The following is a 15328-nucleotide window of genomic DNA, read 5'->3' as shown; positions in this document are numbered from 1 at the left end:
AAATGGATGAGAGGTCAAGTTGGGTCGGTGCAAGGTGAGGGTCACACATTAAAGGTCCAATGCAGCTGTTTTTATCTCAATATCAAATCATTTCTGAGTAACAATTAAGTACCTTACTGTGATTGTTTTCAATTACAATGGTCAAAAAGAAACAATAGCTTCTTAGCGAAGAGCAATTTCTTAAGCAAGAATTTAGCTAGGACTGTCTGGGAGTGGTCAGAGTTGGGAGGGGAAACTGAACTAGCTGTTATTAGCAGAGAGGTTTGGAACTCTTTCTTATTAATCTATTACCTAATTTACCGCCTGGTGAGGTCACCAGGTAGGCCAAAACATCCCACCAAAACAGGCAGAAATTTCAAGTGGTCTTTTTCAAACCGCTCTCACACTAAAAGGACATAATTTTCACGTTATTCCAAACTCAGTGTGGAATTGTATATAAAACACAAGAATATCACATTTTTGATATTCCTAGTTTATGGCTTTTTGTAAAAACCGACATAAATAAGTTTAATGTCAAAACTACTAATAAGGCTGCTTATCGCTCAGTTTATACAATTTAACATCAAACATAAGATTTATGGAGAGTGTACTGCATTTATTATCTTCAAGATAATGAGCCAGCCTGTGATGTATAGTGAAGGTGTTTTTCAGTCATTGTCTATTCCAATGATGTGAGCTATATCAAACAGCTGATATCACACACGGTGCGATGGAGGTGGTCTGTACAGGAAGTGAGTCCGCTTGGAGGATGTTTTGTCTTAAACCCCAGGGATGTTTCTCAATCATGATCATCTTCCTATTGCTCCACTGGCTTCATTCTTCATTTCCTTTAACACTGAAGCTGAACATATTTCACCTCTGAGTGAAACTGCTTGAGTCTCTCTTAGGTGTCCGCATGCATTCCATCTGAAACAGTACGGAACAGTTTGCATATATTACGCCAACGTTTTAGCCTTCATTCAGCAAATTTTTATTTTTATTTTTTACATTTTTTTGTAAAGTGTTAGTCTTATTTTTAATAAGTTGAAATAAAGGATCCCAGAAATGTTCCATACGCACTAAAAGCTTATGTCTCCAATTGTGTGCGTAAATTTGGTTACATCAAATCAAATTTTATTTGTCACATACACATGGCTAGCAGATGTTCATGCAAGTGTAGCGAAATGCTTGTGCTTCTAGTTCCGACAATGCAGTAATAACCAACGAGTAATCTAACTAACAATTCCAAAACTACTACCTTATACACACAAGTGTAAAGGGATAAAGAATATATACATAAAGATATATGAATGAGTGATGGTACAGAGCGGCATAGGCAAGATGCAGTAGATGGTATCGAGTACAGTATATACATATGAGATGAGTATGTAAACAAAGTGGCATAGTTTAAAGGGGCTAGTGATACATGTATTACATAAAGATGCAGTAGATGATATAGAGTACAGTATATACGTAGACATATGAGATGAATAATGTAGGGTATGTAAACATATTAAGTAGCATTGTTTAAAGTGGCTAGTGATATATTTTACATCAATTCCCATTATTAAAGTGGCTGGAGTTGAGTCAGTGTGTTGGCAGCAGCCACTTAATGTTAGTGGTGGCTGTTTAACAGTCTGATGGCCTTGAGATAGAAGCTGTTTTTCAGTCTCTCGGTCCCTGCTTTGATGTACCTGTACTGACCTCGCCTTCTGGATGATAGCGGGGTGAACAGGCAGTGGCTCGGGTGGTTGTTGTCCTTGATGATCTTTACATCCCTGTTCGTGAACGTTTCTCCTTTGCCAAAATAATCCATCCACCGGACATGTCGCATATCAAGAAGCTGATTTAAATAGGATGATCATTACACAGGTGCACCTTGTGCTGGGGACAATAAAAGGCCAATCTAAAATGTGCAGTTTTGTCACATAACTTGACATCTGTGGCATTATGTTTTGAGGGAGCCTGCAATTAGTATGCTGACTGCAGGAATGTCCACCAGAGCTGTTGCCAGAGAATTTAATGTTAATTTCTCTACCATAAGCCTCCTCCAACATCGTTTTAGAGAATTTGGCTGTATGTCCAACCGGCCTCCCAACCACAGACCTTGCCAGCCCAGGACCTCCACACCTGGCATCTTAACCTGTGGGATCATCTGAGACCAGCCACCCGGACAGCTGATAAAACTGAAGAGTATTTCTGTCTGTAATAAAGCCCTTTTGTGGAAGAAAAACACATTCTGATTGGCTGGGCCTGGCTCCCCAGTGGGTGGGCCTTTCCCTCCTGGGGCCCACCCATGGCTGCACCCCTGCCCAGTTATTTGAAATCCATAGATTAGGGCCTAATGAATTTATTTGAATTGACTGATTTATGAATTGAAAAATTGTTGATATTGTTGCATATTGCATTTATATTTTTGTTTAGTATAGATGTAAAATTGCGCACCTAAGCGCTCCTCTACAAAAACATCAGAATTAATGACCGATATCTTGAGTTATCTATTAATTCAGACTTTTTAGGTAGTGTATACTGGCTATGGCATCTCAAAATTGACAAGCCGTACTATTGACACTTTTTTTTTTTTTTTTTCGTTTTTCAAGTGAAGGTCAAAGGAATGCGAGCACACTTTCACCTAGCCAAACCAAAGAATGCGGAAGCCTTTTGAGTGACAGTTTTGTACTTTGAGAAAATGAGGTCTTACATTATTCCAAAGGTCCTTTAGTCTTGTCCGCTTTTAGGTATATTCTGTCTATTTCTAAGCATCAGTTCCTATTACAATGCATTGACCATCATCATATAGGCCTACATACTAACCAACATACTCCGTTATTGATGCGATCCATGAATGCATTGCATTTGCCTTCTACTCACACTCTCTTTAGTCCCAGCACACACAAGAAGCTGAACTACAGGAAGTGAAGTAATGTAATAGAATGTGAAGGAAATGCGGCACGTTTTAGTCAGATGACCACAGAGGAAGGCTGTTCATTCCAGAAACACAGAACATGGAATGGTTCAGGTGGTTCTGGTTGAATCGCTACACCATTAGATGTGTGGCGTGGATGTTTGTCTGTCAGTCGTTTCATGTCGGGAGGAAGAGCATCAGGGGGAAGGAAGTGTCACACAATGACCTAGCCTCTTTTTTTTTTGCCGGAATTGACATTCAAAACCCAATCTGCTTCATGCCCCTTTGTGGATGCTACAAGGCTCTATAGACACAATAGGCTACATCTGGTGTATAGTGTAGAGCAGTGGTTCCCAAATGTTTTATTGTCCCGTACCCCTTCAAACATTCAACCTCCAGCTGCGTACCCTCTCTAGCACCAGGGTCAGCGCACTCTCAAATGTTGTTTTTTGCCATCAATGTAAACCTGCCACACACACACTATATGATATATTTATTAAACATAAGAATGAGTGTGTTTCTGTCACAACCTGGCTCGTGGGAAGTGACAAAGAGCTCTTATAGGACCAGAGCACAAATAATAATATAATCAATCATTTCTAATTTTATTTAGCCATCTTACATATAACACTTATTTGTTAATCGAAAATTGTGAATAATTCACCACAGGTTAATGAGAAGGGTGTGCTTGAAAGGATGTACATAACTCTGCAATGTTGGGTTGTATTGGAGAGAGTCTGTCTTAAATCATTTTCCACACACAGTCTGTGCCTGTATTTAGTTTTCATGCTAGTGAGGGCCGAGAATCCACTCTCACATATTTTTCAAGACCAGATACTCTGAGCGCAGCCCAATCCAGAAATCTGGCAGTGGCTTCTGATTTAAATCCAATTTTCACAGAACCGCTTGTTGCAATTTCGATGAGGCTCTCTTGTTCAGATATTGGTAAGTGGACATGAGGCAGGCCATGAAAGGGAGGTCAGGTGCTTCGCGATATCACATTTGACATTGTCTGTAAACTTGAGTTTATTTGATGGAAAGACCTGTGTGTTGTCCTTGTTAATGCAGACACAGGAGAGCTCAAACTTCTTAAATCATAGCCTCAATTTTGTCCCACACATTGAATATAGTTGCGGAGAGTCCCTGTAATCCTAGATTCAGATCATTCAGGCGATTTTTATTTTTTATTTTTTATTTTATTTTTTTATATATTTTTTTAAACATCACCCAGATAGGCCAGTCGTGTGTGAAACTCGTCATCATGCAGGCGGTCAGACAAGTGAAAATAATGCTCAGTAAAGAAAACTTTAAGCTCGTCTTTCAATAAAAAAAAAAAAGTCAATACTTTGCCCCTTGATAACCAGCGCACTTCTGTATGTTGTAAAAGCGTTACATGGTCGCTGCCCATATCATTGCATAGTGCAGAAAATACAGTGCTGTGAAAAAGTATTTGCCTCCTTTCTGATTTCTTATTTTTTTTGCACATTTGTCACACTTAAATGTTTCAGATAATCCACATTTTTTTAAATATTACACAAAGATAACCCAAGTAAACACAAAATGCAGTTTAAGTGATAATTGTTTTAAGGGAAATAATATATCCGAACTTTCATGGCCCTATGTGATAAAGTAATTGCCCCCCCCCCCCCCCCCTTGTTAAATCATGAATTTACTGTGGTTAATCACATTTTTTGGAAAGATTAGTTCAATTTCACTAGCCACACCCAGGCCTGATTACTGCCAGACCTGTTGAATCAAGAAATCACTTAAATACAACCTGTCTGACAAAGTGAAGTAGGCCAAAAGATCTCAAAAAGCAAGACATCATGCCGCGATCCAAAGAAATTCAGGAACAGATGAGAAACAAAGTAATTGACATCTATCAGTCTGGAAAAGGGTTACAAAGCCATTTCTAAAGTTTTGGGTGGAGTCCGGGTGAACAACTGAGTAGGCCGGGAGGTGGGCCTCAGGGATAGCTTCGGTACTGGGTAACTCGGTGGGTGCTAGCTAGCTGTGAAGATCAGGAGAATGGTCCAGGGATTACGGCAGGAATACGGCATTGTAGTGGAGAGACAGTCCGTTACTGGTAGGCTGGCGAGTATTATCCAAGCTATAAAAAAAAAGGGCTGGTACCTGTGCAGAAGTTAAAGGCCGCTAGCAGTGGCTAACAATGACTAAATAGCTTGAGGCTAATTAGCTGGTTATCGTCTGATGGCTAGGTGGTTCTTGCTATAAGGTCTAGAAATGAAAAATAATAGCGGTTCCGTATCACATTGGGTGAGGCAGGTTACCGGAAGGTATACTTGAACTAAAATGGAGAAGAGATTGAAAATAAAATTGAAATGTATACAAAAAAAGATGAAAAAATACAAAAGTACATGAGAGGACGAACAAAACACGTCTGCACTGCTACGCCATCTTGGCAATCATGACCAGGGGTGTTCTCTTAAGTGTATGAGTTCGACCATTTTCCTGTCAAAATGTAACAAGTAATTCTGGGTGTCAGGGAAATGTATGGATTGAAAAAGTACATTATTTTCTTTTAAGTACAGATACCCCAAAAAACAACTTAAGTAGTACTTTAAAGTATTTTTTTAAGTACATACACCACTCGAAAAACTTGGATCCCACCAAATCATGCATTGGTGCCACCAACTGTAAAAGTTAGAGGCACCAGGGGAAAATGTTAGGCTGGAATCCTGTAGTAATTAACTGTTAATTTGCAATATAGCCTAATGGCTTGTTTACAGTCTGTCTATTGATATGTCTATAGACAATTGTCGTAGCGATATCATGAACGTTCTATTGTCGTCTGACATTAAACTTGTCGTTATGAAAAAGTACACAAAACGGCAGCCTCTGCATGACATAAGCGGCCCGGTGCTCCAAAAAGCATATTTTCTCTATTTTAACACTAATCTGTTTAAAATGAATTCAGTAAATGTCAGCCTAGCAAGCCAAGCAACTAAAAGCAATTTTCTAAACAATGCTTTTTGTCCGTTGTTAGCTAGCTGGCTAGCCAGATCAAATAATAAAATGCCAGGGCTGACTTCTTGACCCAGTCCAAATCAGTGTTCCCTGATTTAAAGACACTGTTTTCACTGATGTCTTAAATATGAATCCACCACTAGTATCATGCCCCATGAAGTGAACAATGTACTTTCAATGCTCAGTTCACTCTCCATCTGAACCATTTGACAAACCCTTGATAAAATAGGGATAAAAAGGCTGCTGCTATGTACAGAGGAGGACCAAAATGCTTTACATTTGAGTGTTTTCTGACACTCATTCAAATAGGAGAAGATTGTCTCTTTCAGCCTTGCAACCGACCCATGCTGGACACCAGGGTTGCAAAATCCAGTAATTTTCCCCCAAATTCCCAGGTTTTCTAGAAAGGATTCTGGGTTTTGTGCTTATTCCTGTATGATTCAAGGAACATTTCAACCTGGATTTTTGGAATACCAGGGAATTTGGGGAAAGTTACTGAAATGTTGCAACCCTACTGGACACGGAGCAGCACTCCAAACTTCCCCTGCAGTTTAGAGCACCACTCAGTAGTCTTAAGAGCACAATGCCAGTGAAGACTGCATGTATGTTCTCATTCATTGCTTCCAGGCAAGGAGAATGGACAGCCTGGACCGCAATCCAAGGAATCAAACCAGGTGCGGAGAATGGCATTGTATTGCATCTTTGTATTGCATCACAGCTATGAGCTGTGTCAGCCAATGTCATAGGACTTTTGTTATCTCTTAGATTCTCAGCACATTAAGGCTTACTTCCCATCGTCCACTCTTAGAGGCTGTGGATAAAGGGGTATTACTCACACAGAGATGTTGGTTACCTCGGACTCCAATCCACATGTATCCTCAAAGTGAAAAGTAATTGTCTACCTGGTCTGAGTGGCGGATCACCTTTTAGATTAAGCTTAGTATAAGGTACAATGCTCTACCCCTTGTCCAACCTCCAAAATGTGCACCGTTATGAACCTAAGACATTAAATTCATTGCCAAAATTACACAATGGAAAGCAGTAAACAAAATGAGTGGAATGAGTTCTTTCCATGTGGTTAGCTTTTTTTTTTCATTTGTATTTTCAATCATTACAAGTAAATAAGCATGGGCCCAGATTACAAAAACGACATGTAATCATTCATCATGACTCCTGTTATAACATATAACACATACACTACCGGTCAAAGGTTTTAGAACACCTACTCATTCAAGGGTTTTTCTTTTTACTATTTTCTACATTGTAGAATAATAGTGAAGACATCAAAACTATAAAATAACACATGGAATCATATAATAACCAAAAAAGTGTTGAACAAATCAAAACATATTTTATATTTGAGATTCTTTAAATAGCCACCCTTTGCCTTGACAGCTTTGCACACTCCTGGCATTCTCTCAACCAGCTTCACCTGGAATGCTTTTCCAACCGTCTTAAAGGAGTTCCCACATATGCTGAGCACTTGTTGGCTGCTTTTCCTTCACTCTGCGATCCGTCTCGTCCCAAACCATCTCAATTTGGTTGATGTTGGGGGATTGTGGAGGCCAGGTAAGGCAGTACTCCATCACTCTCCTTCTTAGTAAAATAGCCCCTACATAGCCTGGAGGTGTGTTTTGGGTCATTGTCCTGTTGAAAAACAAATGATAGTCCCACTAAGCCCAAACCAGATGGGATGGCGTATCGCTGCAGAATGCTGTGGTAGCCATTCTGGTTAAGTGTGCATTGAATTCTAAATAAATCACTAACAGTGTCACCAGCAAAGCACCCCCAAACCATAACACCAAATCGCCCATGCTTTACTGTGGGAAATACACATGAGGAGATCATCGGTTCACCCACAACGCATCTCACAAAGGCACGGCGGTTGGAACCAAAAATCTCAAATTTGGACTCCAGACCAAAGGACAAATTTCCACCGGTCTAATGTCCATTGCTTGGGCCAAGAAACAGAGTCAAGTCTCTTCTTATTATTGGTGTCCTTTAATAGTGGTTTATTTGCAGCAATTCGACCATGATGGCCTGATTCACACAGTCGCCTCTGAACAGTTGATGTTGAGATGTGTCTGTTACTTGAACTCTGAAGAATTTATTTGGGTTGCAATGTCTGATGCTGGTAACTCTAATGAACTTATCCTCTGCAGCAGAGGTAACTCTGGGTCTTCCATTCCTGTGGCGGTCCTCATGAGAGCCAGTTTCATCAAATTGCTTGATGGTTTTTGCGACTGCACTTGAAGAAACGTTCAGTTCTTTAAATTTTTGAAATAGAGCTATCTTCTGTATACCCTCCACCTTGTCACAACGGATTTGCTCAAAGATGTTAAGAAGGAAAGAAATTCCACAAATGAACTTTTAACAAGGCACACCTGTTAATTGCAATGCATTCCAGGTGACTACCTCATGAAGCTGGTTGAGAGAATGCCAAGAGTGTGCAAAGCTGTCATCAAGGCAACGGGTGGCTACTTTGAAGAATCTCAATTTGGATTTGTTGAACACTTTTTTTTTTTGGTTACTACATGATTCCATATGTGTTATTTTAATAGTTGTGACGTCTTCACTATAATTCTACAATGTAGAAAATAGTAAAAATTAAGAAAAACCCTTGAATGAGTAAATGTTCTAAAACTCTTGACCGGTAGTGTATGTTATACTGCTAAGGGTTGTTATGGTTCACTCTGGCAGACACATTTATTTATAATTCAAACCTCAAATCCCTTTCATATTGTGTTGTATTTCACACATATTGTATTTCAATTCAGCACTTGTCAAGATACCAAGTTAGTAGGTTGTTCTTCAAGTGGGGAAATGGTAGATGGGGTGTGATTTGGAGTCAGATTCGGTTAAGCTTTTTGGAGGGCATTTGATTGTACAGATAATGACAACAGCAACTCTGTATGAAATGTGGCTAAAATATAAACTTGACATGCAACAATTTCAAAGATTTTACTGAGTTACAGTTCATATAAGGAAATCAGTCAATTGAAATAAATTCATTAGGCATTAATCAATGGATTTCAGATTAATGGGAATACAGATATGCAACTGTTGGTTACAGATACTTTTGAAAATATGGGCCTCACCATGGGCCACAGGTTCTCGTCACGGTATCTCTGTACATTCAAATTGCTATCGATAAAATGCCATTGTGTTTGTTGTCCATAACTTATGAATGCCCACACCATAACCCCACCGACAACGTTGAAATCAGCAAACCGCTCACCCACGCAATGCCATACACCTGGTCTGTGGTTGTGAAGCTGGTTGGACATAATGCTGAATTCTCTAAAACAATGTTGGAGGCAGCTAATAGTAGAGAAATTAATATGAAATGATCTGGGAAAGCTCTGGTGGATATTCCTGCAGTCACCATGCCAATTGCACGCTCCGTCAAAACTTGAGACATTTGTGGCATTGTGTTGTGACAAAACTGCACATTTTAGTGGAATTTTATTGTCCCCAGCACAAGGTGGTATATAATGATCATATTGTTTAATCAAATTCTTGATATGCCACACCAGTCAGGTGGATGGATTATCTTGGAAAAGGGGAAATGCTCACTAAAAGGGATGTAAACAAATTTGTACACAAGTTGAGAGAAACATGATTTTTGTGGGTATGAAAAATGTCTTATCTTTTATTTCAGCTCATGAAACATGGGACCAACACTTTACGTGTTGTGTTTATATTTTTGTTCAATGTATTTACAAATTCAAGGTGTTTTTCTGCCCTCTCCTTGTGAAAAGAGAACACTGCAACACACTTGACTTGTGACAACTAATGGTCAGGCAAATGCACAATACATATACAAAATGTACATTTCTGAATAACTACTCATTTAGCTATATTAAGATGAGCTCTTTTACAACACCGCCGCAAACAACTCCATCACATCTAAGACCCTATCATGTCTCTCCTCCCAGATCTGCCGTCTACAGCAGCACCTGTCTGCAGGGGAGCACCAGCAGGACCTCTTCTTGGGTCAGCCTGCAATGTTTGTCTCCCGGAACACCCAGCCCCCCACCCACAGCCTGGTGGAGCTCATCCAGCTGTGTGGGGGCACAGTCTGCAAAACGGTCCGGCAGACAGGCCTCTGCATAGGGGAGTACAACGGCAAGAGACCAGAAGGGAGCAGGATTCTCTCCGAGCAGTGGGTGCTGGGTAAGATGTCAGCCCAGTGTTAATTCATGTGTAGCCCTTTTACTCTCCATCCCATATACAGGTTGAAAAATGTAGATTACGTCACTGATAAGCACTTATATTGGAACACAGTGGCTGTACAGAGCAGGCTCTGGGTCACCACTTTACTGCGATGTATGGGATTCAAGTTCTAAGCCGGAGCATCACCCGCAACAAGATGCCCCCATCCTTCCCGCAAATTGGGTTACATTTGCACATTGTAGTGTTGTCTCAGTAAGGGGAGTGCTGTAAATCAAGATCACTCGATGTGTTCAGAAAGATGAGAAGTCGAAATGTATAAATACGTCTTTGTCACACAAGCAAACCACACACCCATGAGTCCAAATGTGCACTTCACATTTCCAACTCATGTCATTTACAGCATCGAAATGTATGATCGCAATGATGCTTTACAGTTACAAGAAGGACATTGCGTCATACCCCAGGTTATTCTAAACAAAATGGGCCTATGTTCTGTGTTGTGAAGAAAATGGCCATGGAAGTCTCACCTGAATGCACTCATGACATTCCATATGCACCAAAATTGTATTGTTCTCTGAAGTACCTTGGGAAAGCCTAACACTGCAAGGTCATATTTTATAACTTCACTAGTCATGTTGGCAATAGAATAAGCTTTCGAATGATGCCCACCTGACCCAGATTGCGATTTGTGATGGGCTGGTTTTGGATTGCGTAACAACAGTAATTGCGTGAAGGTGGGGTGCATCGCTGCATTCCAGTCAAAAAACTGTGCTCATTCAGTTCCTCAATGGAACAGCTAGGAGAGCTCCAGAAAGCATCTAATAATAGTTGAAGGCTCTTTCCTTGTTATAAAAGTGCATTGAAATGACTTAGGAACTGTGCACACTTTGAATAGCTGTATAGCCACTTGGAGACACCTCTCACTCAAACCCTTGACATTTTCAGTTTCTCATGTTGCACCTACCCCAAATGTTCATGAATATTTGTATTATGTTACTAAATGTTGTGATTTGTTTTTTGATTGTGTGGTGTTACATTTGGCTTCAGCTTAGAATATTTATGTAAATTGAAGTTTTTACCCTCTGTGTCATTGTTTCTTTAACAATGGTATTCATTGACTTCCTTTTTCCTCTAGATTGTATCACACATCTCAAGCAACTTCCATATGAGAAGTATGACTTGGAATGGAAGTCCCGGTAATATGAAGTTGGACTCAAACATGGAGAACACACATGGAAATCGTTTTGGCTTTTTTTTCTCCCTTGAATGGGAATTGACTTTCTACTGTTATTGCATTCTATTTAATAAAACTTTTACCTTGTCAGAATGTTCTCATCACAGAATAACTTTGCAGGTTTTTATTTGATATAGACTGAAGTATAAGGACATCTATTTGTGATTATTTGTCACAAAACTAGTCATGTCAGTCCATCCACTCATCACAGTTCCAATTCAAAGATGAGTCTATTGTCAAAGCAGTGCTTTAATGTCATAGGAGTTTACTATGCATCAAAGATAGCTGGTTATATGAGGTTATAACTGATCTGGGACCAGGCTAGTGCTTATACAGTGTCTATTTAACAATTCACTTAGTAATTTACTGTCAAGTTATACTGGATAGCACAGGTCACACACTTGTCAGGTTTCATCAGACACACACTATCTAAATAACTTTAAAACTCAGCCTTAGTTTTCGGCAGATCTTGCTTTACTGCTGCTGGCATCTGGCACTGACACCAGGGTTAGTTCAATGCTGGGTCCTTGGGACAACCTTACCCTAACCTTAAAGGCCCAGTGCAGCCAAAAAATGTGATTCCCTGTTTATTTTATTTCCACAGTGAGGTTAGAATAATAGTGAAAATTATAATGCCCTTTTAGTGTAAGAGTCGTTTGAAAAGACAGCCTGAAATGTCAGCCTGTTTTGGTGGTAGAGTTTTTGCCTACCTGGGGAATTAGTTACAAATAACAGTTCCAAACCTCTCAGCCAATAACATAATTTTTCATTTTCTCCTCCCCACTCAGACCCCTCCCAGACATCTTGCAAAATTATTGCTAAGAAGCTATTTTATTTACCATTTTTAATTTAAAACAATCACAGGAAGGTACTTAATTGTTACCCAGAAAATATTTGAAATTGAGATTTTAAAAAATGACTGCATTGGAACCTTTATAACGTTTTAAATGTTAACTTAAATTGGGGTGATGTCAGATGGGATGTCTCAAGTATGCGGTTTAGACTTTTCCCTGACACCAGCACATTAGCAACTGTCATCCACCCTTACCAACCACCAATCTCAGAACTCTTCTTTAAACCAATCAGCTTGCACAATGTTGGCAAGCGGCTTACGCCTCCAGCCTCCATCACACCAACAGTGTCATTGCATTTTGGTACACCAGAAGTACATTAATATCCAATGGAATGCTCCGTTTACCTTGCAGCATTGCATTGCAGAGGCAGCTGCAGTGCGTTCTGTGTGGTGCATATGTTGGATGTTATCGAAGTATGCATCAAATTGAATAATTCGGCAGCTTGACAGAAATTGTAGCAGAAGGTGAATGTTGGATTTATGTTGCACACATATCCAGGTGATGCTGCGTACCATTTTGCGCTAAAGACTAGGTGTGATCGAGGCGTAAGGGTAGGGTTTAGGGTCATTGTCTTCAGTCAGATAGCATGACCTCAGTCTACACTGATTCCGCATTTATGTGGTAGTTGGAACTAGGAAAGGGACATTTGCGACTTGCCAAATATTTGTAGTTATACAGGTGCCACTGCTACCTTCAACCAGTTAGCAAGTCGGACATTTCTGAGTTTCCTCGTTTCGAGTAGTGCATGATAATGATGAGGGACGAGCGTAGCATAGGAGTGACGCCATCTGACATGACACTAGAGGTGCGTTCAGTTTGCTACTTTGCGGAACGGGTTTGTACTGAATGACAAGTTTCCCCAAAACGTTCTTGTACTTTCTTGAACAGACTTTCACCTTGATCACACCTACAGCATCATTGCGCAAATTGGTACGCAACAGCAAGCTGGCTACAGCATACAATTTGATAAATACAAGGTAAGTGCCACACAGAATGCACTGCACCTGCCTCTGCAACTCAATGCTGGAAGGCAAACACCTTGATCACACCTACTGTGTCTTTGCGCAAAATAGTATGCAGCATCACCTGGATATGCCTGCAACAGAAGTTCAACATTCACGTCTGCTACCATTTCTATGCATAGTTTGATGCAAAAAAATATATAAATCCAACATATGCATCACAGAACATACTGCAACTGCCTCTGCAACACAATGCTGCAAGGCAAACTCAGCATTCCATTGGAAAGGAATGTACTAGTGTACAAAAATGCAATGATGCTGTCGGTGTGATCATGTGTAATGTACTTCTGGTGTACCAAAACCCTGTCAGTGTAAACAAGACGTTTGAAGTACGTTTGGCGGGTGTGGCTTCAAGCAATGAAATACGTATTTAAAGGGAAGTAGCGATGCTGGCAGCGTCCTACAACCCTTCCGGTGTTTCAACTGGTCGTTCTCTACTGCAGCGTGGTACGGATTACCCAGGTACGGGTGACGTTTAGGGTATAGAAGCCCCAAGGACCCCAGATATCATTAATCATTATTAATGCAGTGGGTTTGCTGGTCAAGACAATTTCAATACCCAATGCTATGCGGGATCATTGGGATGTCCCGACCTTAACCCCTACTTTATTAATTTAAAATTGCATTTAAAATGTTAACTTTAGTGAAGTAGAGACGTTCCAATGATACCGGATAGCACGGACCAATCGCAATTGCTTCTTCCCTCCTCCTCAAACCACATTGGATGAGAGAGCCAGAAGTCCTGCCCCTCCGACCTACTCCTCCAATGGGTTTTGAGGAGGCGAGGAGAATGTGATTGAGATTTCCCCATTGAGTCCATGAGGAGGCTTGTGTGTGACTTTGGTAGAGGTAGTTTTTGAACTAAAACTTCACTGTTGACCGAGGAGAATTTAAATGCTAAGCATGTAGTAATGATTTACCACTGCTGTTTTAACCGTGGTTTTGTACGAAACCATTCGTTTGGTTATTGTGCCGGTTGAACAGTGTTTAGCCGCAAAGTAAATCAGCTTCGCAAGCTAGGTAAAGTTAGCTGGCTATCGGAGATTTGATGTCGTTTGCTGGTTGTTACATTGAGATGTTACGATATTCATAACGTTGACATGTGGTGTTAAGTGTGCAGTAGTACAGAATGCTGCTCTCCCTGGTTGTGCACACATACTCGTTGCGGTACTGGTTTCCTGCAGTGGTAATGCTAGGCACAGCTCCGGTTTATGTGCTGTCATGGGGTGCATGTCGTGTGCTTACCGCTGTCCTCCCATCAAGACTATACCGCAGGATGGACGACCACCTCTATAACATATACCAGAGCCTCGTCCTATTTTTCTTCGAAAACTATACCGGGGTGGAGGTGAGTAGGCCTGCATTTCATTTTAAACACTCACATTAAACTGTTAGGTCCTAAATGGAATTGCATGCAACCTGTATTGCCCCCTGGCTTGCTATACGATAGCTGATTACACGTGGGGAATCCTCACTGCAGTCAACCTATCCTGAAAATGATCGGTCAAGCCATTCGAGCTGTAGAATTAAGTGCGCGCATACACTGCACATTATGGTATCACGCGGAATATGCTTGAAAGGAGAGAATCTCCGATCTATGAACCTCTTCTGAACATATTTAGTGTTGCCAGTGAATTGTATGATGACGTGATGTTTACACCCAGTTACTTGATTCAAAAAGTGAGGTGAATTTGTATCGACTTTATTCACCGAGGTAAAAAAACAGTTTCAAGTTCGATATTCGACGGATAATCGCGCTTTCAAACCACTTGAGCCAAAGGCTCCAAATAAGTGTCATGATGTTGGAAAAGTTGCGCACAACATTGCACAGGTCTTATTTTCACGATGTAGACATTCATTTGCTTTCCAAAGCTAATAAGCATGTGGAAATGTGAGCAGCGATTTTAATTCCTAGTTGAATTAGTTAGGGAGCGTGAACAAAGTACAAACTTTTTTACATTCAAATTTCAATAGCTCCTTGGTCATGTGAAATACTTACTTCAAACAAAGTTCAGAATGTCCACTTACTACTCTTCTATATTGCACACCCTTTAGTTTATCAATTTTTATCTCACATGGTTTTACATGAATTTTTCGAAATGTAGAATTTCAATAGCTCCTTGGTCATGTGACCTAATGTCCGCTGACTACCCTTCTATATTGCACACTC

The 15328-nt window shown here is 40.4% G+C and overlaps 1 protein-coding gene and 1 pseudogene across 1 annotated transcript in view; both read left to right on the top strand.

Annotated features, from left to right (window-relative positions):
• LOC139381730 (microcephalin 1) overlaps positions 1-11266 on the top strand; it is a 48221-nt gene extending 36955 nt beyond the window's left edge. The window contains exons 14-15 of the mRNA XM_071125461.1: positions 9811-10048; positions 11184-11266. Coding sequence (XP_070981562.1) covers positions 9811-10048; positions 11184-11248 — 303 coding nt within the window. The 3' untranslated portion in view covers positions 11249-11266. The remainder of the gene's footprint in view (positions 1-9810; positions 10049-11183) is intronic.
• A 2762-nt stretch (positions 11267-14028) lies between these two features.
• Positions 14029-15328, top strand: part of LOC139381110 (1-acyl-sn-glycerol-3-phosphate acyltransferase epsilon-like) — a 60157-nt pseudogene continuing 58857 nt past the window's right edge.

Source organism: Oncorhynchus clarkii, chromosome 23 (assembly GCF_045791955.1).
Source record: "Oncorhynchus clarkii lewisi isolate Uvic-CL-2024 chromosome 23, UVic_Ocla_1.0, whole genome shotgun sequence".
Taxonomy (NCBI): domain Eukaryota; kingdom Metazoa; phylum Chordata; class Actinopteri; order Salmoniformes; family Salmonidae; genus Oncorhynchus; species Oncorhynchus clarkii.
Note: the sequence above shows the minus strand (reverse complement) of the source record. Positions and strands in the feature narration are given on the sequence as shown.